Source organism: Condylura cristata, unplaced genomic scaffold, assembly GCF_000260355.1.
Source record: "Condylura cristata isolate star-nosed mole 26May11 unplaced genomic scaffold, ConCri1.0 scaffold00016, whole genome shotgun sequence".
Classification (NCBI taxonomy): Eukaryota; Metazoa; Chordata; class Mammalia; order Eulipotyphla; family Talpidae; genus Condylura; species Condylura cristata.
In genome coordinates, this window is record NW_004567117.1 from 34881316 (window position 1) to 34907655 (window position 26340).

General features: G+C 33.9%; 1 protein-coding gene across 1 annotated transcript; it reads left to right on the forward strand.

Annotated features, from left to right (window-relative positions):
* The first annotated feature begins 1834 nt into the window (after window positions 1-1834).
* On the forward strand, window positions 1835-16029 carry LOC101626948 (chromosome unknown open reading frame, human C18orf54). Its single transcript, XM_012725825.1, has 7 exons — window positions 1835-2130; window positions 3097-3876; window positions 4206-4356; window positions 5987-6089; window positions 9476-9607; window positions 11949-12019; window positions 15827-16029. The coding sequence occupies exons 1-7, from the start codon at window positions 1848-1850 to the stop codon at window positions 15897-15899; spliced, it is 1593 nt and encodes a 530-aa protein (XP_012581279.1). The 5' UTR covers window positions 1835-1847; the 3' UTR covers window positions 15900-16029.
* The last annotated feature ends 10311 nt before the right edge of the window (window positions 16030-26340 follow it).

Below are 26340 nucleotides of genomic sequence, written 5' to 3' on the forward strand. Positions count from 1 at the left end.
TGGTGATGTTAAAGCAATAATTACTGTAACCGTGATTATTGACAGACGTAAAGAAAGGCAAAGATGACTTTGTCTAGCCATTCTTTAGAGATACAGCATATGACAGTATTCAGAGAAGCTAAATATTATCTTATTGTGCTGCTGCTTCCACTGACTGCTGTCAGATCTCTTGCAAAGATATTTGACACACTCTGTGGGTGAGTCAGAATGACCTGGGCTTTAAATTGAAAGCTTTCAGTATTTTTAAGTGAAATTTGATAGCTATTAAGATTCTATTAAAAGTTGGGGCCCTCCCTGGTGGCGCAGCAGTCTAAAGCACAACACTGAGAAGCTAAAGCCACTTCCGCATGAGTTCGATCCCCAGCCCCAGAGGTGACCCACATGGTGCCGCAGACCTCTCCTGACCCACCCGCTGATCCCCTCCGCAGTGTACTTCATCGATCGGCCTGTTCTGCTCCCCAGTCTGTCTCTGGTGAATTCTCTCACCACCCCAGCACCTCTGACCTGTACCCTAGTTCTGTGTGCATAAATAAATAAATCTTTAAAAAAAAAATTGTTATAACTTAAACACTTCCATGTAGCCAAAAATTTATTAACTTGACAACTTAACATTAATTCCTAGACATTCTTTCCTTTTCAGTACAGAAAGTTGATTTAACTTTAAAAGAAATGCATTCATATAATGAAGTAGTACCTTCAGTTTTCAAATATAGACCTGTTATTATTATGTAAAAGTAGACAGGAATTCCCTTAAATTTGATCATGGAAAAACAGTAAAATGATTTTCAAACTATTTGTCTTTAATGGCTTTTTAATTATTTTTTTATATTCAAGAGTTGAATATAGAATAGAAGAAAAGTAAGTTCAAAAATTATTATTAACTATTAGGGAAAGAACATTTTGTTAGATCATTTTATATTAGGATTTGTACTTTAGCTTGTTATGGGTAAGTATTATAAATAATTTTGTTTGAGAGCCTTTATTGGAGGAAAAGTGTTGGCTAACATCACATACTGACATTTACAATATTGAACGTGAAAATTCTTCCTTATTCTTTCTTGTTTCTATTACCTTATTTGGTGCCTTTAAGATTTTATTTTGTAGATAGCTATTGCCTACAGTGCTTGGTGGTAGACTTAAGAATAGAAAAATACTCTGTTTAGGGGAATGTTAGGTATTGTGACGTCATAGACTATCACCATAAGAAAATACTTAAGTAATAGGAGTTTTTAAAAAAAGTAAGTACTTGTCATTTGGTATTTTTCATACATATTCTCAGGGAAATCTTAACACATAATTCCAGACACATAGTGGGGATGCTCAATAAATGCTTTTTAATTATTGATGAAGAAATACACAATAATTAAAATAACAGAAAACCTATAGTAAACATTTCCTAAAAAGGAATATTTCTAGATAATGCATTTCATTCTTTAAAGAAAACATAAGTGTGTCCTCCCCGGTGGCACAATGGGTTAAGCACAGCAGTATGAGGCTGTCAGCAGCCACTACAGCACAAATTTGATCCCTGGCCAGGGAGGTGACCCACATGGCACAGTAGACCTCTCCTTTCTCACCCGCTGCTCCCCTCAGAAATGTATTTTAGTACATATGCTTGTTCTGCTCCCCACTCTGACTCTGGTGAATCCTCTCACACCCCTGCACCTCTGGCCTATACCCCAGTTCTGTATCCATAAACAGATAAAAAAAAAAAAAAGAAAAGAAAATGTACATTTAGATAATTAGTAATTTTTCTACATATGACTTATTCCTTTAATTGGAACCTTTTGTTTTTGTATTACAGTTTTTAAGAGAAATGAATAGAAATAATCTATTTTGAAGAAGTCATGGCAAAATCAAATATAAAACACAGAGTTTGTTCTCGGGAATCTTCAGTGTCTTCTCTGTTAACAAGCTGCAGCCTGAGTGGTAGTGACTCCTCTAAGTCTGATGCCTCCTTTCAGTATAAGAACAAATTGTATAGCTCTGCTTCTCAGGCTCTACAGGCCTATATAGATGATTATGATCTAAGCCAAATGTATCTTGGTGCAAGCACTGGAAAGATTAACATTGATAAATGTTCTACCACTATGCCAGAATTCTCCAACCATATTTATAAATCAAACAATGGTATGCTTTTATTCTTTTTTTTTCTTTTTGTCAGGTGATTTAAAGCTTTTGAGAAATAGGTTGTAGACTTGGAAAGCTAGACTTTTTTGTTCTTTTGAGGGTGAAAATAACATATAATATTGAGATATGAATAGTTTCTTAAATATTCTGTAATTCTTGGTAATTTTCAATTAAGATCCTCTTTTGACCTTGAAGGGGAAGCTGATGAATGTCTCAATAATAGTGGGTAGCTGCTTCTAAACTCTTAGAACATTTTATTATAGCATAATGAAAAGAACGTTGGCTTAATGGCTTTAGTTTCCATTAACTACATTTCTGAATTTAAACTAGCAACATTTCTAAGTTTATACTTGATCAATCCCATTTGATAGGTTAGGACAACATTAATATTCCAGATCTCTGGATCTCACAAAATGTTAAGAGAGGTTTTCTTTATAAGGCTTCCATGAAGACAAACTTGGAAAATGCAGCTTTTGATAACCTAATTTATGCTTTGCTGAGCACTTATGGAATGACTGTTGAATGGGAAAAAAACTCTTAGAGAGATGTGGGCAATATATTCCAGAAAAAGGAGAATTAGAATAGCCTGTTCTCATTGTTAATGCTATTGCAGGGGTAGTAGGTAAGGACACGAATTTTCCCCCTTGTTGCAGCCAATATTAAGTCACCAATATGTGAGTGTACTAGTACTTTGGATATGTATAAGATGAAAAAAACTGAAAAACAGTAATTAATGCACATGGTAAAATTCAGGATGTTGGAAAAAAAAGGTGCTGAAATAAAAACAAAGTGCTATGAGGGGAGGAGAAAGCATACCCTGTGTCACCCACCTATACTTTTTAACCTTAATCAGATAGAGTGGTAAAAATTATTCTTAAATTCTTAATTCTCACTTGTTGTTGTTGAATATAATGAAATACTTTTATGGGATATAGAAAAATAAACAAAAGTTGCTTTGCTTTTCAGCTTTTGAAATTCTAGATCACAAAAAGAGCTTCCAGTCCCTATCCTACAGAAGACAGACTGCTAACGACATAGATTCCATTAGCTTAACAACTGATGATCTATTAAAACTTCCGGCAGATGGATCATTTTCTTTCACTTACATTGGACCAGGTCATCGAACTACTAAGAAAATTAAGAAACGCACTGGAAGACTCAATTTATCAAACACTAAAATTAATGAAACTTTTGAAGAGCCCTCCCCTCCCATGTGCAAGGATAACTTAGTTACTCCTGTTGTATATACAAATGTGACTGATAAGCAATGTGGGAGGCTGCGGAACCCAAAGCTTACGAAAAAGACTAGTATATGCATTTCTGAACCATCTTTTTCCAAGAAATCATCTTTCAAGGATAGTTCAGAGCACAATCTTGAACAAAATTACCCAAGATGGTTCACTAGCCAGAAGTCTGATCTGAATGTTTCAGGGATAACAAGTATACCAGATTTCAAATACCCAGTATGGCTCCACAATCAAGATTTGCTACCTGATACAAGCAGTAAAAATAATTATAAAATATTTCAAGAAGATCAACATTCCCCTAGACATAGTTACCGGGCGCAAAGAACTTCTCGGCTTATGAATAAATTAGATTGTTTTGAATATTCTTTTGAACCCTCAAACATTTCAAATTCCTTGAATGATGGTAAAGGATTAGTTAATGAATATACATGTGATTGTGACCATAGCCAATGGCAGTGTGAAGATCTACTCCCAGGACATTCCAAAAAGCCATTCAATGGTAATTGAATTGTTTTGTTTTTAAAGAACCAAAGAAAAGTGTTTGTATGTTTAATAACCTCTAGGAGATTTTATGTTGTATTCTTGTTGTGCCAGTCAGGTGATCCTGTTTTTAAAATTGATGGTCTTCATTTATGTAACATTTTTGTGTGAAGAAAATGTCCTAACTTTCTTTATATGTAAGATCATTACATTTCTTCAATGTAAGATCACAATTTAATGTCACAGATAAGTGTATATTCCAAGTTATCTGAATTCTTGTTTTTTGTATGACTTTGCTCTATTTGCTTTATTTTTTTCCCTTAAAAATTAATTAATCTTTTAAATTAGGTGACAAAATTGAATTGCTTATTCTGAAGGCCAAGAGTAATCTAGAACCTTGTACTGAAGAATTACCAAAGTCTATGAAAAAGGATGACAGTCCTTGCTCATTAGATAAACTTGAAGCTGAAAGATCATGGGAAAATATTCCTGTTACTTTGTAAGTTGCAATGCAAAAGCTGTTTAGTTTGCCACATGAAAAATATCTCGTGAATATCTGCTCTTTTAAATAGTTTAGTGATAAATAACATGGTTCTTCAGTAGAGCATAGCTGTGTTGCTAGCTTTAAGTTGTATTTTTCATTTGTTACCACAAGGTGGTGTGGTGTATTCTTTTGGTTGCACTATTGAAATATTGGTGTATGTTTAGTTCGAATTAGAACGGCAAGCAGCTATTTTGCAGAAAGAAATACTATGATATTCTTGTGTCTTTTTACTTTCCCTTCTCTTTTTTTATATAATATAATAGTTTATTTTTACATCATTTTGTACTTTTTTTTTTCATCTCAATTGTAATCCCCGTGGGCTTCCCATCACCAAGTCACCATAGCCCTTCTCTATTCTTTTCACTAACATTTTACTTTTTCTTTGCTTGTATTTTGTTTAAGTCATGGTGCATTTTCTTGTTTGGTCTGTTGTATAAATTTTTGTAGTTTCTCAGATTGTTTCATTTTTGCACTCAACTTTTCTATGCTATAGCTTCTCACTATCACTTAAAGTGTTTGCTCAGATCTACCCATGAATGTAAGCGTGTAGTAAAAATTGGGAGTTAACAGAAAAGCTTTTATTTTTTAACGCTATTATAACAGAAATGTAAAAAGTTCATTCTTGGTAATTCTGTATCATCCTGCCATAGATAATTTATTATCTTCAATTGTCTAAATTTTCATTCTGTTACTGACAGAATCTATTAAATCCCTGAGTCATTTTCAATTACTTCTCAGTTGCATTTCTTATTGTTTGGAATATGGACACTTACTCCAATTTGGAACCCCATCGTGTGCTTCCTTGCTGAATGAGACTTGTACCAGTAACTTCTCTGTACATTAGAGAAGGAGAAATAATACTTAGGCTTTGTTGCAAGGATTCAGTTAATTAGAAAATAATCAAGAGCGTTGTCAACATATGATAGTTCTCTTACAAACTCTAACAGTGTTTTACCCCCTTTAGCTTTATTTTTCGGTTATTGGGGTTTAGTGATCTTTAAAAAAAAAAAGGGTTAACAATCAATTCACTTAGTTCTTTTCTTTTTTCCTTAATTTGTTATTTTCTTCAGTTGGTTTGTGTGTTTGTAAAATACTGTAGCAGTAATACTTTGCTAATACTTTGCTTTGCTAAAGTATTACTAATACTTTAAAACTAAAGTAGGTTAGCAAATAATATCAGAGATGTTCAAATTAAGAGTAATAATTTTGAAATCATAATTTGTGGGGATTTTAAATATTATCATTAGCTAATAGTGGTTACTTGGAAAAAATGTAGTACTTATTTGAAATAAATGAGTTTTGTAACATTGCCTATAGTTGAAAGCTTCTTTGGTTGAAGTTTAGTGTCTTCAGTTCATTATAGTTTTTCCTGAAAGTTTTAAAGAAAAAACAAGGAGATGGGAGGAGTTAGATTCTGGTATCAATCTTGGGAAGTGAGGGAATTACCAAGGAATATCAATATAAATCATATCCATATAGTTATTTCTTGGTGGCCATTTGTTTTTAAATGTAACTATTCAATTAGCTACTAATTTTTGCATATTAAGAACTTACTTGTTGTCTTGTATCTTTAAATTCTACTTAGCAAATCTCCTGTTCCTGTTAATTCCGATGATAGCCTTCAACAAACTTCAGGTGCAAAGTGTTCTAAAGGGTTCCTTGAAAACTTTTTAAATAGTGATAATCAGGTGAGTGAAATTAAATCCTTTTAACTTACTAAAGGTGACTTATGACTGACATATAGATATTAATTTCTAAATTATTTAGAAATTATAAAGAAAGACCCCAGTATTCTCTTCTACAATACATATCCGTAAGGACAACATTCCCAGAATTACTGATAATTTAATTTTAAATTTCTTGAGTAAAGAGGTCTGGTATTGCTTTTTTAAAAAAAGATTTATTTATTTATGTTTACAGAACTGGAGTATAGACCAAAGGTGTGGTGGGTGAGAGGATTCACCAGAGACAGAGTGGGGAGCAGAACAGGCAGATTGACAAAGTACACTGCTGAGGGGAGCAGCTGGCAAGACAGGAGAGGTCTGCCACACCATGTGGGTCAGCTCCCTGGCCGGGGATGGAACTGGTGCTACAGTGGCTTTGGGAAGCTTCATAATGCAGTGCTTTAACCTGCTACACCACTAGGGAGAGCCCTGGTATTGCATTTTACAGAAAACCTAAGTTATCTTTAAAATGTTTTATTTTTTTTCTGGAAGACAAGATAGATTATCATAAAGTGAATTACATTTTCCCATAGGGCAATTGATTATTGAGAGTTGTATTTCTAATTAAGATACAATTATAATAATCTCTCTAAGGTAGGAAGGTTAATCAATTTTATAAAATCAGCATATGTGCATTTTGATAGTATCCCTGAATAAAGCATAAATGTGTATTTATGCACATGAGAAATGATGTGTAATTTGTTTAAGAATATAAACCTATGACCACTAAATATTGAAATAATAGTTTTGGGATCTTAACATCTAGGTGATTTGAGAGGTTGAACACTCAAGCAAAAATTAACTAAAAAATTGAATCTTTTCTTTTTATGTGTCTTTCTCTTTACTAGAAAAAGTAGAGGCTGTCAGATATGACTGACCGAATAGCTGTACATAAGATAGTACAAAGTACTAAACTCTTTCTGGTAACTGTTTTTACTAATAAAAGGAACCCCTTGCCTCTTAGACTTTTTATTCTGGTTGGAGAGATAAACTAAGTAAAACCATAACATAACACCTGTATGTTACTTTATATAAAATGAAAAAAATTTGGGGATAGAGAAATGAGGTACACTTTTTTTTGATAAAGTGGTCAGGAATGGCCTTTCTATTGAAATATTTGAGCAGAAACCTGGAGTGAGTGAATAAACCAAGTATCTGACAGGGGAATAAATTTGGCAGTTAGTAGTGCAGAAACCCTAAGGTGGAAGTGGGTTTGGCACGTTCAAGGACCAGCGGTGTCCATTCAGTGTAGCTCAATCAGAATGGACATGGGAAAGGTTAGTCAGAGTTAACGTTAGGGAAGTAACCAGGAGCCAGATCATGTGGTGTCTTATAAACTTATGGCATGTAAAATTTATGTTTTATTTAAGTGAGATGGAAGTCACTGGAGGGTTTTAAGTGTAGGAATGAAAACATTGGAGTTTTAAAATATATGAAACATATTTAAGAGGAATTGGAAAAGGAGCAGGAAACTCAGGAGGCTTTTATAATCTTTTATAGGAATTGTAGAAGCTTGGATTAGGGTAAATGTATTGGAGGTGATCAGAAATGGTTAGACTTGGGATACATTTTAGATGTTGACAGTTCAGAGAAAGAATCCAAGATTGGATGGTACCGGTTACTTAGAAAAAGAAATTGCAGAAATAGTTCAAAGTTTGAGATGGGTAAATATTACACACTAATCAATTTTACCCTTTTCTCTACCCACTCACATAATAGTTTTTATTATTATTTTTAAAATAATTTTAGATATACATAAAGCTGCAAAAATTATACAGGTAGTTCCTGTCAACCTTATTTTAGCTCCCCTAGTGTTAATATCTCACATAATCATTGTATAATGGTCAGACAGGCAGTTAACATAGGCATATTACTATTAACTACAGACCTTTTTCTGTTTTCACCAGCTTTTCTACTGTATTGTCCCAGGATGCAGCATTTCATTGTCATGTCTCCTTAATCTGTTTAGATCTGACAACTTCTCAATCTTCCTTGTTACCACCTTGACACTTTGGAAGATTGCTGTCAGTTTGTAGGTTGTTTCCCAATTTGGGTTTGAAGTTTTCTCGGGTTATGCTTTCTTGACAAGAATGCAATGAAAATGATTCTGTGCACCTATCAGTTTGGGCTTTTGTAATAAGTATTTTCACATCATATCAACTACACCATTTTATATTCCTATACCCTATTTCTTTTACCTTGTTCTTAAAACTGTGGAGTGTCTTTAAAATCTTTTTAGCTTAGGCCCTCCCTGGTGGCGCAGCGGGTTAAAGCACAGCACTGAGAATCTGAAGCCACTTCCGCATGAGTTCATCCCCGCCTGCCTCCTGCCCCGGAGGAGACCACATGGCGAGCCAGACCTCTCCTGGCCCGCCAGCTGCTTCCCTCAGCAGTGTACTTCATCAATCTGCCTGTTCTGCTCCCCACTCTGTCTCTGGTGAAGCCTCTCACTGTTCTGCTCCCCACTCTGTCTCTGGTGAAGCCTCTCACCGCCCCTGAGCCTCTGACCTGTACCCCAGTTCTGTATGCACAAAATAAATAAATAAATCTTTAAAAAAAAAAAAATCTTTTTAGCTTAACTTTGAATCTGTTCATGAGTGAGAGCCAACTTCTAATATTTTAATGATAGCCAGTAATTTCCTCTAGGCTTGCAATGCAAATAGGATATATAGTGTCTATGCTGAACTATTGTTAAGTTGACACCTTTGTGGATATTTATCAGGATACCAGCAACTCATTTTAAATTATGTACAAATAATGGTTGGTAGAGCTTTTAAAAGAAAATTTAAAATATTTCTTATAGAGTCTTTTAAAAGAACTTTGACTACTTTATGTGGTTAAATGCTGTTTCCTTCTTTTGACACAGGTAAGAATAATGGTGTATAGTGTTTTTTAGGTGGCAAGAAATGTGTGGCCCATGATGAGTTAAAAAACTGTTGTATTTTTTTTCTGTGTGACCTTTAAAAGTATGCAGAGAAATTGGAATTCTACTCCTTGTTTTAGCTGGTAACCAGCTTTATTTACATACCTGAAAAAGCATATTGTTTACTTGCTTTCTGAGGACTTTTCATTTCTAACCTATGATTTTAAATGTACAAGTGGATTTCTTGCAAATGTAAGCATACCGTTTGTTTATTTTAGAAGAGCAGGAACTGAAAAGGATGTGTCAAAATGTTAATGATTAGCTCTATTTGGGGACTAGATATGGGGAAGTGGTGAGTTACAATATTTTTTCTTAAAATACTTTGGAGTGCTTTGTTTGGAGTTCTGTATTAATTTATGTTGTGGAAAAAGTATATAAAATATACTTTCCCCCCTCTGGTTTAATTACTCATCTGTTTTAATCTCAGAGCTGTACACTTTCTGGCGGGAAACATCATGGTCCTGTTGAAGCCTTGAAGCAAATGTTATTTAATCTTCAAGCTATACAAGAAAGTTTTAATCAGAATAAAACCACAGATCCAAAAGAAGAAGTTAAGCAAGTAAGCAGAAACTTGATTTATGAATTAAGGTCTGTGAAAAGACTTCTGTTACTTTTTTCAGATTGACTTTTACTTTCAAGTTATAAGATGTCACACAGCACATGTTATAGAGTTGTACTGTCTTTTATTAGTCAAAAAGCTTTATTTTTTATTTTGTTTTCTGACTCTGCTTGTTCCTTTAACACCTTCACAATGATTTGCTGCTCCTCAGTAAGGAAAGTCTCCTTGACCCTGTCTGTGCTGGACACACAGCACACATGGAGCCACCCTAGGTCTGCTGACATGCTTTTTTGTTTTAGATAGCCTCCTAGGAACTAGTCTCACAGCACTAACGCTTTGAAGTCAGCTTGGGCACACCACATGTGCAAGCTACACATGCGGATTTGGTGTTTTCCCAACTTTCTTGGTATATAGGGAAACAATTCTGTTGTTTACCAGGAAGTTGGGAAAGCCTATTTTATTAGAGACTGTATTTGTAGGGTAGCCTACGATGGTATATCAGACGTCGTCAGATGGTTCAGTTAACACTAAACCATTCTGACTGCCCCTAGACACCGTCCCTGGAAGAAGCCTATTTTTTTTCGAAAGTAATGTAGGGCTTCCTGGTGGCACTGTGAAGCTATCTATAGCCACAGCAGCACAAGTTCAATTCCCAGTCAGGGAGGTGACCCACATAGCATAGCAGACCACTTCTGCCTCACCTGCTACTTCCCACAGCAGTGTATTTCAGTCGATCTGCCCATTCTGCTCCCCACTCGTCTCTGGTGAATCCTTTCACCCACTGCACCTCTAGTTCTTGTGCACATAAGTAAATAACTCTTTCTAAAATGTTTTTTAAAAAGAGAAAGTTATTTATTCAGATTTAATGCCATTAAATTTCTGCAGTTGTATGCCTTTGAATTTCTATTTAGTTATTTAGGTATTTCTATTTAGTTTATGGTTATAAATACAAATGTTGAGATATGATAGTACAATTGTAAGAGCTTTTTTTTTTTTTTACAGGGTTTATGTATTTATGCATACAAGAGCTGGAGTGTAGGCCACAGGTATGAAGTGAGAGGATTCACCAGAGACAGAGTAGGGAGCACAACAGCCAGATCTACTGAAATTCACTGTTGGGGGGAGCAGCAGGCGAGACAGGAGAGGTCTGCAGTGCAAGATGTGTCAGCTCCGTGGCCGGGGTCAAACTGGTGCTGTAGTGGCTGTCAATAGCTTCATAGTGCTGAGACTTAATCCCTTGTTCCACCAGGGAGGCCCAAGAGTTGTTTTTTAATGCCCTACAAAATTATTCTGTGTGATCCAAAACTAGTATTTATATTAAGGAAGGCCTGAAACAAATGTTTTTACATTAGATTTCTCCCTATAACTTTGCTATCTGGAATTTAATTTTGTTACCTTGTTTTATTTATTTATCTACTGAATAGCATAATGTAAAGTTTTATTTTTATTTTTTTTTTAACTGAGGTAATAGTGGTTTATAACTGTAAGTTTTAGGAGCATAACTTCACATTTCAACAAGTGTATATATTCTATCACACAATGGTCTAATACCCACTATTATTGAGTCAAGTCTTACTACCATTCTTTACAAGTTTATTTTAAAACCATTATGCTTTTTTGTGTGTATTTCCCAGGAATCTGATAGTCTGTTTTTACTTTGGGCTGCTTACTATTTGGTAGGGATTGAATTTTCTTTTATTTGTAGTGCTTAAAGCCTATTTATATTCCCCCAAGTCTGGTTTTGAGTTCTAATTCTGCTACTTACTAGCAATTGCAATATTTATCAATAAATCATTTAACCTTTTTTAGTTTGTTTCCTCTTCAGTAAATTGAAGTTGTTCAGAAGATAAATTGAGATATGCTATATAAAGTATTTACTGTAGTGCTTGGTGTCTGGTAAAAAATTTAGTACCTAGGAAATACTTAATAATTGCATTGTGGAGCTTTGTAAAGCAGTGAAACTGAAATTTAATTTTGCTTACAAATAAATATATCAGCTCTTCAGTGCCCTCGTGGCCTAGTTAAATTATATTTCATAATTTCTCTTACTATAGTCTAGTGATGATACCATTAACTATAGAATGCAATCCATTCTTCTTTTCCCTTACCTTTACACATCATTGAGATATGACTTTGTTTGGTAAAGTCATAATTTCAATCCAGACTTGATTTTTATTGGATATAAGTTTAAAAGCTTATTGAAAATAAATTGGAAAATATTTAAAATAAAATATTTAATGCTTCACTAAAATGTATTAGCTAGAAGTATTTTCTTAGAAATGAAAACAGTATTTTTTAATGTTGTTTAAAACATTGTTACATTTGGTGTTTTTAATAATAGATTTCAGAAGATGATTTCTCTAAATTACAACTGAAGGAAAGTATGGTTCCTATTACTAGGTCACTTCAAAAGTAAGTATTGTCTATTAATTTCTAAATGTTATGGTTACTAGTCCATTTTAGTCATTCCTTGATTGAAATCAGAATGTTTCACAGTAGAATTAAGTTCTGAGAACATATACTGGGGATATTTAAGCTTCTTAGAACATATTATTTAATTCTGTGGCATTCATTTGAGCCTGCTTAAAACATTCTTGGGCTTTTACAAGAATACCTAAGATTACCAAATTTGATGTATGAGAATGGTCTAGAAAGGTTGTCTTCATTTCTTAGTAATAGCAACAACTAAAGATATTTTTAGTATGGATATTCTGTAAAAACAACTTGTTTGTGAAATGTGTTACCGTATATTTCCTCTAGAATAAGTGTAATAATCAGAAATGTATCATTTGATATCTCTACAGAATACAGTATCCTGATTATAAAAATAGGTTTGACTATCCTGAGAATGTTAATCCTTTTTCTTAGTTATATATTACCTTAAGTAAAGTGGGTAGCGTATAAGTCTTTCCTTTAGTCATGGCATTCACAGAAGAGTATTTATTTAAGGGCTTGCTTGTGCGTGTATATAAGGTGCTTTCAGAAGACGGGATCCTGAACTTAGGAAACACTAAAACTAAAAATTTTTACTCTTATGATAGTAAGTCACTTAGCTTTAAGGGGGAGCTCTCCCAGAATTTGCTTAGGTTGTTACTATCTAAAGAAGTAATAGAAAAGCACTAGACATAAAACTTATGACTCTAATTGTCATATATATATATATGTATATATATACACACACACATGATATAATATTTATATTTTTGTTTTTATAGTTTAAAATATATACATGTATGTATGTGTGATTTTTTTTTTATGCCCCCAAACTCTACTTAATTTAAAATCTTAAGCTTAAAAATAGTGCCTCACTCTAGCTTGCCATAGTACTTGGGTTAGTGTTCTATACCTAGTAGTATTTAGTGAATAATAACAATAATAACCAACACTTATTGAATATTTACCAAGAGTCAGTGTTCTCAGTGCTTTTGAATATAATTCATGTGATTTTCATAACCCTCTGAGGTAAGTTCTGTTACTATCTTAACAATGGAGATCAAGCAATAACTATCAAATAATAAAGTAACTTGCAGTTATTTCATAGCTAGCAAGAGGAAGTTATAGTGGGATTCAAACCACAGATTTTGATTCTACAGTTTCCCTGAATGTAACACTCGTCTAATTAATGTTAGTGGGTTAGTGTCCATGGAGACTCGATGTGGGGTCTCAGCTTCCTAGGATAAAGGGCTTAACCCTGCTTTAAAATTTAAAGTGGATGACATCGAGCTTTCCATTGTTAGTAAAAATATTGATTTTGAACTTGTGTCACAGAATTCATGTATTTTCTGAATTAAAATACATATCCTGGAAGAAATCATTCTTTAGTGAAAATAAGCGTTGTGCTTATTTTCAATTATCGCTATAATTGATACTGACTGTGGGTGCTTTTACTATTTGCTGGAATTATTTAAGAATGTTGTTAACATTTTTCTATTTAAAACCATCAATAATCTTGTCAATGTATAGAATGCCATTTTCAGGGAGCAAGATTGATGCTTCATTATTTGTATTAACTCTTAATGTTCATCAATAGCTACATTATAATAAAAGAATTTTTTTTTATTTCAGTTTTAAAGTGATGTTTGTTGTAACATCACCCTTAAAGTGTTTTCCCTGCTAGCCTGCTTTCTCACTTTTTTAGAGAAGAGAATCAAGAATAATTTCATATAATTGTATCGTCTATGTCTCCCTTCAAGTTATCTATGAGTTCATAATTTTGATAACCTCTTCTCTAAGTGGATTGTTTTATTCTGAGGGCAAATGAAGGTTAAGTGAAAGGAACTGCCAGGTGAATATATAGCTGAGGTAGGGGACTGACTATGTCCTATTTCTACTAAGCTTTTTTATTTAATTTTCTTAACCCATTACCCCTTTTTGCCTTTCTCGCTAAAATTGTTTTCTCAAGGCATGAAGTAAATTATATAGAATTAGAAAGAAATCAGTTATATTGAATCATGATCATAAAAATACTAAAATAAATATCTAATTAGTAATATGTATTTATTGTTTAAAATAACATTTTAAATGCAGGTAGGTTAAAAATTGTAAAGTATGTTAGTATGAAGCCTTCTTGCATTGCTTTAATGAAGGCCTTTAATTAAACTTTAGTGTGACCTTTTATTTACTTTCATATTTAATCAGCAAACAAAGAAAGGGGATATTGAAGAGCATTAATGTCTGGCTAACTATTCAGTGGATGAACAACTAGGCTTAAAGTTGTCAAATAGTTAGCAATTTATGTGTTACAATCTTTTGGACTGTAGTCAGAAAAACAGAATACATCTTAAGAATATATATATATATTTTTTTTTTTCTAATTTTAGAGACTTTGTATCCAAGGATTTATGGTCCTCAGAGTTGCAAATAGTTAGGATTCTAGTCACTTAACTTTTTCTTTCTTTTGAATCACAGGTAGATAAATAATAATCCTAAAAAGAAAAAGGAAATTATATCCCAAATATATTTATAAAATATCTTCTTTCTCATAAATGTATCTCTAGGAAGAAGAAAATTCTTCAGATAAAGAAAGACTTACAGTTTCATGTAGAAATGATAGAGTAATTAAATTTACCTCTGACTGTTTAGTAACTTTGGGTGAGTTATCATTTAGTTACTGAAGATGAGAATCTCAGAAATTCAATTAAGTTGTTTAAAGGGTAACATAATTCAGATTTTTATTACATTTGAATAAAGTTTTCAAGAAGCAAAGTACAGGGAAATAGATATAATGTAGTGATTAACACATAATTTTTTCTATTTTTTTTATCTATTCTGAATAAAATGAAAGATTTCAAAATTTAATATTATTTCACTTAACATTTATTAAACCTGTGTTAGAGACTGTAGAACTCACCTTTCAACTCCCCCTTACAAATAGAATTACAACTTTGTTTAAAGTAAAACAATATATTGCATTATAAAGTATGTGATTATGTAGACCCCTTACAAATAGAGATAACTGCACATTATAACTGTTTTTCTTAGTCTCTAAATAGAGATCTGAAATATGGTTGACTAACATTTTCTGAGTGGTTCTCAAGAATCTGAAGGATAAGGGGTGTCGAAAAACTGGAAGAGTAATTTTAGAGGAACACTGAGAAGTTAAAGGCCTCTGTCTTCCTGGTTTGCTTGAAGGGTAATTGAGATTTCTCATCAAGATCTGATTGGCTTGGCTTTATTTTAGAGAAAAGCCAGGTTGTAGGTATACTACATTATTTGACTTTATGTTACTGATTGTTCCCCTGCTCAATAAAATGGGTTTTCTTAGAACTGTAATTGATCCTCCAGTGCTATTTTTTAAATTTAGTTTTCTTGGAATATACATGTTACAACTGAGTTATGTACTTTCTAACATGATATACACAGTACACCAGAAGAAAAGGTCATTTCATAAAGCTGTTGTGAAAATTACATGGAAAGTGTGGTATAGTTTTACCTACTATTTTTTTTTTACTAGGTTACTTATATTTTTAAAGAAAAAGTTTGATATAAAAATTTTTAATTGATGTTTATACATGAATTTTCAGTGAATTGTTCTAACCCTCAGTTATTCAGAACTCATGGTTTTATAAGGAAAAAGCTCAGTTTGATACTTATTGTATAGTTCACTTCTTATACTAATTTTGAAGTTAATACACAATATAATCTCCATTTCATGCTGTCTGCATTGCCTGTTCAATCCTTAATACTGGTTTGTAATGTGTTTTATACTTTTTAATGAAGGGCTTTGCACCATTTATCTCGTCTGAGAGACCTGGTTGATGATACCAGTGGGAGACAGTCACCGAAACTGTGAAGAGGAAAATAAAACTTTCTAACCAATAAATAGTCACTATAGAACAAAAATGTATTTTTCCAATTGCTTAAACTGATATAATCCATACATTCTACAACCTATGATTTGAACAAGCATTACATATACATATATATATATATATATACACACACACACACACATATATATTTGTTACATATACTTACAGATATATATATATATACACATATATATTTGTAATATATATATGTAAACCAAACTTGAAAATGTCCATGGATTTTGTAACCATCTTTGTTTTGTGCCAAAATACCAAAAAGCGAGCAGGAATGATCATCACCATGTCCTGTAGCCCTACTTTGGTCTTTAGGCCCAAAAATGTCTAATATTCAGTGGCTGATTTCTTTCCTTGACCCTTACCTGGACTCATTACCCTTCTTTGGTATCTTTTTTTTCCTCCTGGTTTTGGACTATTAAGAAAGTCTATCTGATTTTTTAAATTAAATTTGGTCAGTACTATTTAAAAGTTTAGTTTTGTACTTTTAAGGAATTTAAAGGGATAGCAAAACTTATGGTGTATCTTATTGATATGGAAGTTTGTTACTTTTAAGTTTTTATAAATCAAGTATTTAAGATATGTTGTATTTGCAATTAACAATAGCAGGATAATACAATGCTGAAAGAAGTTTCATATTTTGAAATCCAAGAGAACCTTAGTACTTTATTATGTGTAAGATTTTGATAAAACATAATCAGTTTACAAAATATTTTTGGAGGAGATATTTGAGAATTTAATATTTTGATATTAGATAATTTCCTAGCTTTCAGTTTTGCAGTTAACTCAAGCTAGTAAAAACTGAGGTCAGTGGTCAACTGATTTAGAAAATTTGATAACTAAACTTAAAGAAAATGAATATACAATATCAGTAAGCAACTCAAAGTTATTTTGTAAGCGGTAACTTTCTTTAAAGTTTGTCTTTAGGTGGAACTGAACAGAGCTCTATAATTTTGCAGTTTTAACAGAATGAACTTCTGATAAGCAAGATGGATTTTGCCATTAAAAGAATTAAATCATAAAGCAAGCCTGTGAAGCATAATTTTAAAACTTGATTAGGGAATATCTAGGTATAGAAATTGTTTTATTCTCCCTGGTTTAAAGCACTGTCATACTTTTATTATATAACTGCTGCGTTAAAGATTGTAGAATGAGCCCTGTCTTTCCTTGATGAGTTTAGTCACCATACTGTTCTCACCCAGTTTAAGAGCACTTGCCAATAAGTTTGTTTACTCTGTGTGTTTCTGGCACTGATAATCTATTTGCTTCATATAAAATAGTTTGCATGATCAAACAAGGCATTACTTTGATGACAGAAGTATGGCTCGCTATTAAAAAGGCAGGTTTTTCAGTAAGTGAGCAGGTGGATCTAGGTCAGCCATGTTCCAAGCTTAGTGAAATCCATTACTAGGTACATTTTAAAGAAGTCAGAGAAAATAAAGACACCAGCTAATAGACTGCTAATTGCCCACTATGTTTGGATTAGTATACTTGGAATGTATCTCTAAAATGATTATGTTATGACTGAATACCACTGATGTGGTTAGTGCTCTAATTTGCAACAACATATCTCAAATACTAGCTCAAAGATCTGTTCTAAAATTTTATACTAATATTTCAAAAAATTTGATTATACTCACTCAAGGAGTACTTGTGTGTGTGTGTTAAACATGGGAGTCTAGTTTTTTACTAAAAAAAATTAATTTTATGAAAATGATTATCTCAACTTTGTTAAAGGTTAAAGATAAAAATAGCCACCTCTGAAAAATATAAATGATTGTGACATTCTCTAAATAATTAGTTTAATTACATTCTTAGTATTTCACTTATTTTGAAGTTTTCAGGGGAAATAGGGAGACAGTAGTATTGAGATAGCTGAGTTATTTACAGCAGATGAGAACAATTTTAAAAATTACATTGTAAATAGAAAACTTTATCAACCTTTCTGTCTTTTATAGGTATGTTGAAAATGTTAAGTAAAAATATTTAAGATGTTTGAGCATGGAAAAATTTTTAAAATTCCAATCCCCAAATTTATTTGAAATCAAGGAATAAAAGTTTGATGAATGTGTGAAGATTCAAAACAACTGTATTTTCTTTATTGTCAACTAGACGTCTCAGCTTTTTCTGTGATAATCATAGAGATTTCTGACCAAATTAGGAATTTGGTTTTCTTGAATTTGTTTGGACTATATGTCTCTAGTAATATTGGTGAAATTTATGAATGTGGAATTTGGGGGTATTATTTTGCTTTAGTAGTTGGGATGATATTTTGTTGAATTAAAGATATATATATATATATATATATATAAACCAAAATGTTACCTGAATATAAATTGTGACAAGATTCCTTCCGCCTTCCATCTCCCCATGTTTTGAATTGAAAATTCATTTCGTTTTTCCTGTCTCACCTTTAACTATGTCTGGAAACTTATTTGGTAGAAGAAAACTTGTCAGAAGGTGCCATGAGATGTAAGAAGCAAAAGGCCAATAAAACTGTTAATTCCTGAACAACTTAAGTTTCTTTAAATGTGAAAGACATTTATGTAGCTTTCTGTTTCGTGTATTATCTGGGCACTTCATGAATGGTTGTATGTTGTGTTGGGTTGTACCTCTCATATGTTGGGGCAGACTTGACCTTACCTGGACACGTATAGCAGGTGATAGTGTTAGGTATTTTTCCTGTGATCCTTGAAGGCATTCCTTCCTACTTCCTTCCTTTCCTTTACACTCCTTTTCACTAAGACCATTTTTCCTTTTTGGACCAAAAATCCCACAAAAAACAGGATCCTTTACCCTCCCACTTTATTCCACATTGTTCTTATCCTAGGCAAGATGTGACTGCATACTATTTTTTCTTACAGTGCAGCAACTTTTATCATAATGCAGCAAGTGAAACTATATATCCATCCTTTAATATCTGAACTGAGACCAGTCCATTTGCCTGTCCACTTCTTATTTTCAGATATTACACTGGACAGGCTGACTGTCTGCAAGACACCGTTGTGACTTTACTGATTTATTTCAGCAGATTTGCAGTAGCTGAATAGCTTTACTTAGATTCTCCTAAACTTCCTATTTATATTCTTTGTAGATATAGTTTCTCATATTATTAATTCTTTTTAGTTTCTTATACTTTAAACAGGATTTTCTTTAAAACTCCTGAGATCTGTGTTTTTGTTTCCATAGATGGTAACATTTTCCCCAAACTCAGGTTGGCTTCACCCTTTCTGTACTTCTTGTTTAGATCTACTGGGTAGTGCCTTTATGAGGCTGGATCCTTAGGGGAGACCGTGTCTCAAAAAATGTTAGGTAACTCCTTGATTATAGTGTCTCTTACATAATGTATAATCAGGTATATGTAAAATTTTGCACTGCTCTTAAAGTGTTGATCAATTTGTCACCTCATTTTATTAAAATGTGAGCCACTGTCCAAGATGCGTAGAGGACAGTGGGACTCTCCCTTTGATTCTTTTACAGTTACTCCCTCAGCTGCCATTTATTTGGCTCCTGTTCCTGAGCGAGATGAGCACAATGTGCATGGAGGTGCATAGAAGAGTGAGTGAGGTAGGGCTGGGAAAGCTGATGACAAACAAGAGAATGATACCATAAGGAACTCAATATTAGAAATAGCTAAGTGGACACAATTACATTGCAACCAGGTAGGTATTATTTTCAGAGAAATGAAGATGGAGCAACTGACACCAAGGACAGAAGATGGAGCAGTGAAGTGGCCTGGAAAAAATCAGGGATGTTTACTGATTTGCTCATACCAGCGTCGGTCTTAGTCACATAGGCAAATAGGAAGCCACCCTTCAAAGTGCTCAGAAGCTGCAGCTTTTCACTGGGGATGCATGAGTCGTTTTCCTTTGCCATCGGAAGAGATAGATAGGCTGGGAGGATAAGCCAGGTAGAGGGTAATATGTGCATAGACTTCAGCAGAAAAGTCTGATAATTTACTGACTCAGTATGTTTTCTTTTGTGCTGAGAAGAAACCTGTGCCTCACTATCAGATTGGTTTTTATTCCCACCAGTATTAGCACTACCATTTTAGTGGCTACATTGCACACTGTTTCAAGGATTAAATGAGATAACGCATGCTTGGTAATGCCTCTAGTTGGGAGAAGCAGTTGGAAAGAAGACCTGTGCTGCCTTCTACCCTGGTCCCACTCCATTCCATCCTCCACGCTAGCAAGACTGTCTTTTAAAAGCATAACTGATGATGTTGCATCGCTTATAAGAATTTCCAGTGGCTCCTGTTTTAGAGTAAATCTGATGTTTCCACCATAATCTAAAATCCCTTACGTGGTCATACTTTACTGTTACAAGTGAAAACAGAATCAACAGTCTTAGTAAAAATGAGCAAAGAGTAGGAAATGTTTCCCAAATTTCTACAGTTCTTGTTCTTTCTGTGTGTGGTTTTTTTAGTCAGATTTCTTAAGAGAGTCTAAAATTTAAATACCATCCCCTTTTTGGGAGGTACTTTTGGAAATTGACTCTTTAAGCTTCAGTTTATAAACAGGTAGTGGTACCTGTCTCACACTCTTGTAAAGATTAAGTAAGTTAAAGTACTTATTTAGCTCAGTTCCTCACAACAAGTACCCCGAGGTAGATATTATTGGTCAATACAATTACATCAATACTTATATTCAAAATTTCAACTAATTATTTGCCACTTAGCTGCCTCTGAATATTTTGTGGAGTCAGTAAGGACTGTTATAAAATTTTTCCCACAAGAGGGCACTGTCTAGTATACTGGTTGTCGGATTAAGAAACTGCAGGATTAGTCTTGGTTTTGAGCTGAGTCCCTGACCCCCTGGCCCCAATTATAGCTCTTGATTGTTGGAATATGTTTTGAAATACTCATTTTTTTTCTTCTCCATTTCACATTAAGATAAAACTTTTGAGATGCGAGAAACATCTTTTTCCATTCTGTAAACCAAGTATTGTTTAGATTTAAGATATTGTGCTTTAGACCTCAAGTCTCTCCCGTGAGCATGCTTCAGCCCCAGAGACCCTGTTAGACCTCCGATGCACTAGCACATGTTGGGGCTCTCCCTTATCACCCCCCCCCCAGGGCACTTGAGCTGCCATTATAAAGGGGTGGCTCTTCAGAAAAGCATAGCCTTGACCTTGTGAGCTAGGAGTGAAGTTTCAAGAGAAGTACCCTCATTACCGCCACTTCCTTCACATGTGATTAAAACAAGTTTATCTGGTAAGCTACAAGCTCTTCAAGTTATTTATGCCAGCGAAAGGAAGAGATGGAAATCAAGGGAAGAGAAAATGCTGAAAAAAAAAAAACAAAAGATGAAACAAACTGACATCAGTATTTTGAAGTAACATACTGTTTAGATTATTTTTTTTCATGGATTAGCAGGACCCTCAGGTTCCTGCTGACTGCCCTACAAAGGTTGGTGGTGGTAAATAGCCACATTTTAAGTCTGTGTCACACCTAATTGTTTACAGTGAGATTTCATTATCAGGGACCCAGCTACTGTATCAGGTGTCTACTTACCTGTTGCCACAGAGGAGAGCCACCAGACATGAAAAGTAAGCAATAGAGGATGAGAAGTAGAGGATCTGCCAGACAGTGGAATTTTGGGCTGTTTCATGCCTAGTGGGGACAGAAATGGGACTGCCCTTTTGAGTCACCTCTATGGAATCCTGACTTGAAAAACCAAGCTAGAATTCCTCTTGTACAGTTCATAGGTTCTAGAAATTTTCAGATGTCATAAGCACATATTTTTGGGGGGTGGCATTCCCAGTGATCCATACAGTTCAGACTCTCAGCATCAGCTGTGTAGCATGAACCTCTCTAGTTTGTCAAGGACAAACTGGGGCTTTGGTTTGCTAATTTGAAGATCTTGTCCAAGTATTCTGACCTCATAAGGGGGCAAAACAGGAATGTTCTTCATGTTGGAGTGGAAACGAAGTGAAATTATAAACTAAGAGGTACCACAAGAATTATTGACATAATGAAAAAAAAAAAACCTCTGATTCTGCTGAAACTAGATTATAAACAGTCTAGTAAATATAGTCATCCTTTTAATAAAGTTGAATTCCCTTACCTGGAAGAGAGCACAATAAATGGTGATTCAATGATTCTCAATGTACACTTTTCTAAATGACCTTGTGCTGTAAGGTTGGGAGTGGGGAGAATGATGTGGAGCAGTATGCATCTGGCCGAGAATGAATCTGGCTTTTGGATGGTCCACAGACTGAGATTTATGTTTAACATTTTAAAAATGACAATACAGTTGAAAAGATGACTAGTATTTCAAGAGGAAAATAAAAGAATGCAATCTAACATTTAACATTGTTAGACTAAGTATTTGTCACAATATTTACAACTCAAAAAAGCCACAGTTAACTAAAAACTTTAAATCATCACAGCAGAATTTCTTCACAAAAATGGAAATGAGCCTGTAACTACAGTAAATTTTGAGTGAGTTACTAGCCAAATAAGAACGTTGCCATGGAGGGTTAATTATGATTAATTGTAGCATTTTAGGAATGTGTCCATAGAAAATAAACTTTAAGATTGCCAGCCTTTTGTGGAGAATAGTTGATGATATGGAAGAAATACCAAATCAACTAAAAATTATTTCAAATTATCTCAATGAGTTTTCATGACTCTTGATGAGACCAAAAGATGTTACTGATACTACTATACTATTTTTTATGCTAAGTTTACAGCAGTAAAACAGTTGGCCACTGTGAAGAGTTTCCATGTTGCAATGTAAGAAGAAATATTTCAAAGAAGCTAAGAAAAAAAATCAGTCTATGGAGTATAAGAAAGTATTACAACTTAGTAATAAAAGTGAGTGATACCCAAAAAAGTACAAATTTACAAATCTTTTAAAACACATGATGCTTAAAATTTATTCATGTTATATTAAAAAAAAGGTATGTTGCAGAAAATATTTGATTCTATCATGAATTACTGAACCAGTAATGCCAATGGTGAACCTTGTTTTGTGGATTTAACTATCATCAGTTCCATGAATTTTCACTAGAAATAGAAGTTAAATCTTCTCTCTTGCCCTACCTGTTTGATGGCTCAGCAGTCATAAATCTTTATTGTTATATATTTATTTTTTTGTTTGTTTTTAGGGTCAAAATTGAAATTTTTCTGCATGAGAACCATCCCCAACTATAGTGGAACAATGAAAAGCTTTGAAATTCACTTTTAAACAAACTTCATAAGGTTTCTTTATGAAATCAACCTAAAGTTACCAGGCAAAACATCAATTATATGCAGATTTATGCTGTGGCAGTCATGTATAGGTGACAGTTAATGTTTGGATTATAAATAATGCCAAACACTTTCCATGCTTCCAAATTTTACAAGAATACAAAATATTTACTCCTACACATAAGTGCCATGTAAATCCAGTTTTTAAACTCAAACTAGTTTCAGCAGCATTTTTTGGACTTGCAAGTAAAGAGAAGATTCCCTACTGGAAAATCCATTTAGCTGTGCAATTGAAGAGCTCTTCCTTTACCTTCAATAGGAAATGATTGAAGGTTAATGACATCTAAAACAGAAAAGGCAAATATCAAGAAGCAAATAGAATTCTACAAATGCTTTTCAAATGATAAGTATGTTCAACTGAAGTAATCTGCTTGTGCTTGGTATCAATGTGAGTACCCCTGTGAGGGAAAAGACATTTTTCATAGATGTAATATGTAAAAATCTCATGAACCAGCATTAACAGATGAACATAATTGTTTTTGATGATAAAGAGCACTAACTTTGAATGCTAATAAAGCAAAGTGAGAATCTCAAAGAAAATTCAATTTTTCTCATTAGTAGGCTTGCATTACCAAAAAGTATATATATATATATCCCTTGTAGTTTGAACTTCCAAAATTTTTGGAAAGTAATTCCTTGCTTGGTATATGAGTGCATATATAATATCTTTGGTTTGGCTTTGCCTCTTGGACCACAAAGACTAAAATATTCACTATCTGGTATCTTAAGAGAATTTTTTGACCTCTAGAGGAATAATTTTAGAATACAGGATGAAGTAACCTCTTGAGTAGATGGCAGAAATGCATATGCATCAAGCCCCTTAGTGATTGAATTGCAGCCTTAAATTTTACATAAATTAAGCTTCTTATTGATAGAACCTTTGTCCTAGAGACTACTAAACATGGAAATGAATGCCATTAGCAACAGATGATCAATTAGTAATCATAAAATTGTAAAGCCTATCCTAAACTTTTAAATAATGTATTTCCCATGGGTTATTGCTATACATTTTTTTAATGCTTCCTAGGGTTATAACAACACATTATTGCCCAGGGTTTTCTTAGTTTTATCACAAAAAATAATGATTGCTTGAGATATTGGACCTGATTATAAGAGCATTAACTTGAGATCTCCCATTTTCTTTAATAGAACATTATAAGTTTTACCTGTTATATCAGGAGACTTAAGTATTTACCTTTCACACAGATAAACTTGGTGTTTATCCCAAAAGTAATTTAACATTTACATTTCCCTTGACCAGCACTGTCCTGTTATATTTTATTCTCCTGGTGTGTTGGTATTATTAAATTGTAGGCATTCACTAAAGAACTTCATTATAACAGTAGGGCCATCTAGATATTCTCCTAGGATGTGAAGAACCCCTTCTCAGAAATTCCACTAATCCATACTTCGGAACACAGTTGAACCTTTCTTTTACGTGACAATTGCATGTCCTGACAAGTGCTAATTACTGTTGCGTCCTTTTCCTTCCAATGTGAACTTTGGTGCTCTTCAGTCCTTCCTGGTTTCGGTGAGTATCTATATTCTCCACTATTACTCAGATCCTTACTAATCTCTTCCCTCTTTATGATGGTGGCTGCATAGAAATGTATTTATGTATTTCCAACATGTATAATAATATAATACATATCACTTATAAGCATATAATTAATACAATAAAAAATTCCTATATATCAATACTCTGATCTGTTAAAATATAAAACATATTTGGTTATATTTATTTTTTGTGTTACAACTACCTTTTTCAATACTTTATTACTTTTTATCCTTTAATTATCATTCTGAACACAAGTCTTTCACAAGTTCCATATAGTCCAATTTATCACAATGAAATTATTATTTGAAGATTCAGATTATCAATCTGATTTGTGCATTCTGTGACAACCTCTTTGTTTTGAAATTTTTTTAAACATTATCCTTTTTGACACAATAGGATGTCCCAGATGCTTCTGCCATTTCTTACCCTAAGAAATAGAAATAGCATTCCCAGAAGGAATGATTAGTTTTAGACAGTCTTAGACAACAGTCTGTGGATAATGTTAGGTACAGCCACTACAGCTGTCATTGGTGATGATAGAGCTAGACATGTCTCCACAGCGTGTCACCTTGGTATTTCTTATTTAGCTCATTGTATTGTGATAGTATACCTTGCAAATAGCATTCTAGAAGGGTGAGACATTGGGCAGTTGTAATGAAAATGAAGAGTTTCAGTGTAGTTCGTGAAGGCAGAAGTCGTGATTGTGATTTTGGTTGCTGCTCGGTCTCTCTGCCCTCCGCTACTTGTGTGGAGCGATGCTGATGGTGGGTAAGCTCGCTGCAGTGGGCTCAGGCTAAGGGTGTCAGTGGATTGGGCCTTGTGTGTGATGATTTGTTTTGTTGCTTCATTCTTAACACTGTGTTTGCTTTTGTGTATTAAAGAAAATAAAAGTGTGGTATGAGTGCTCAAAGGGTAGGGTCAAAGGAAGCGACGTCCCCAGTGTCTGCTGTCAAATGCAGGATAACTACGATGTGACACTTCTAGATACTGGAAAGTTATCTGCTTTTGAGTGGGGTGATGGAGCTGTCAGGAGGATTACCTAAAAACTCCTAACTAGAAGGCGTTTATTCAAAGAGGAGATTTTGACATCTCTCCAGTGGACTGAAAGCAGACAGGAGAGGGAAAGAACTAAAGGAAATGGGATGAGAATGCAATATCAGGAGGTCAGAAATCTAGATGTGTATATCGCTCTGAAAGGGGAAGAGCAGATGACTGCTGATGCTGATCCTGTCAATATTATGGTGAGTCTGAAAGTTTTCTGAAACAATTTCTCCTTCATCTCAAAATTTTTCCAGTTCTGAAATGGGTTGTTTGTTGGAAAGGGCTTGCTTGAGACTTCACTTACTTACCTAAAGCCTCAAACATAGGTAATTTATATCCCTTGCGTAGGGCCACAGGAAGGCTGAGAGCACAAAATCCCTTTCTACAAGGCAATTTGACTCAGCTCCATAGAAGAGCCGCCCTAGGCACCCTTGCCGCGTCCGGCTAATCGGAGCCGAGTCCGGCGAGGGACGATGAGGTTAAAGAAAACACAGGACACCAAGGTTCTTCATCCAGGAGTCTCTCTCTTTATTGTCCGTGACCCCCTTTATATATC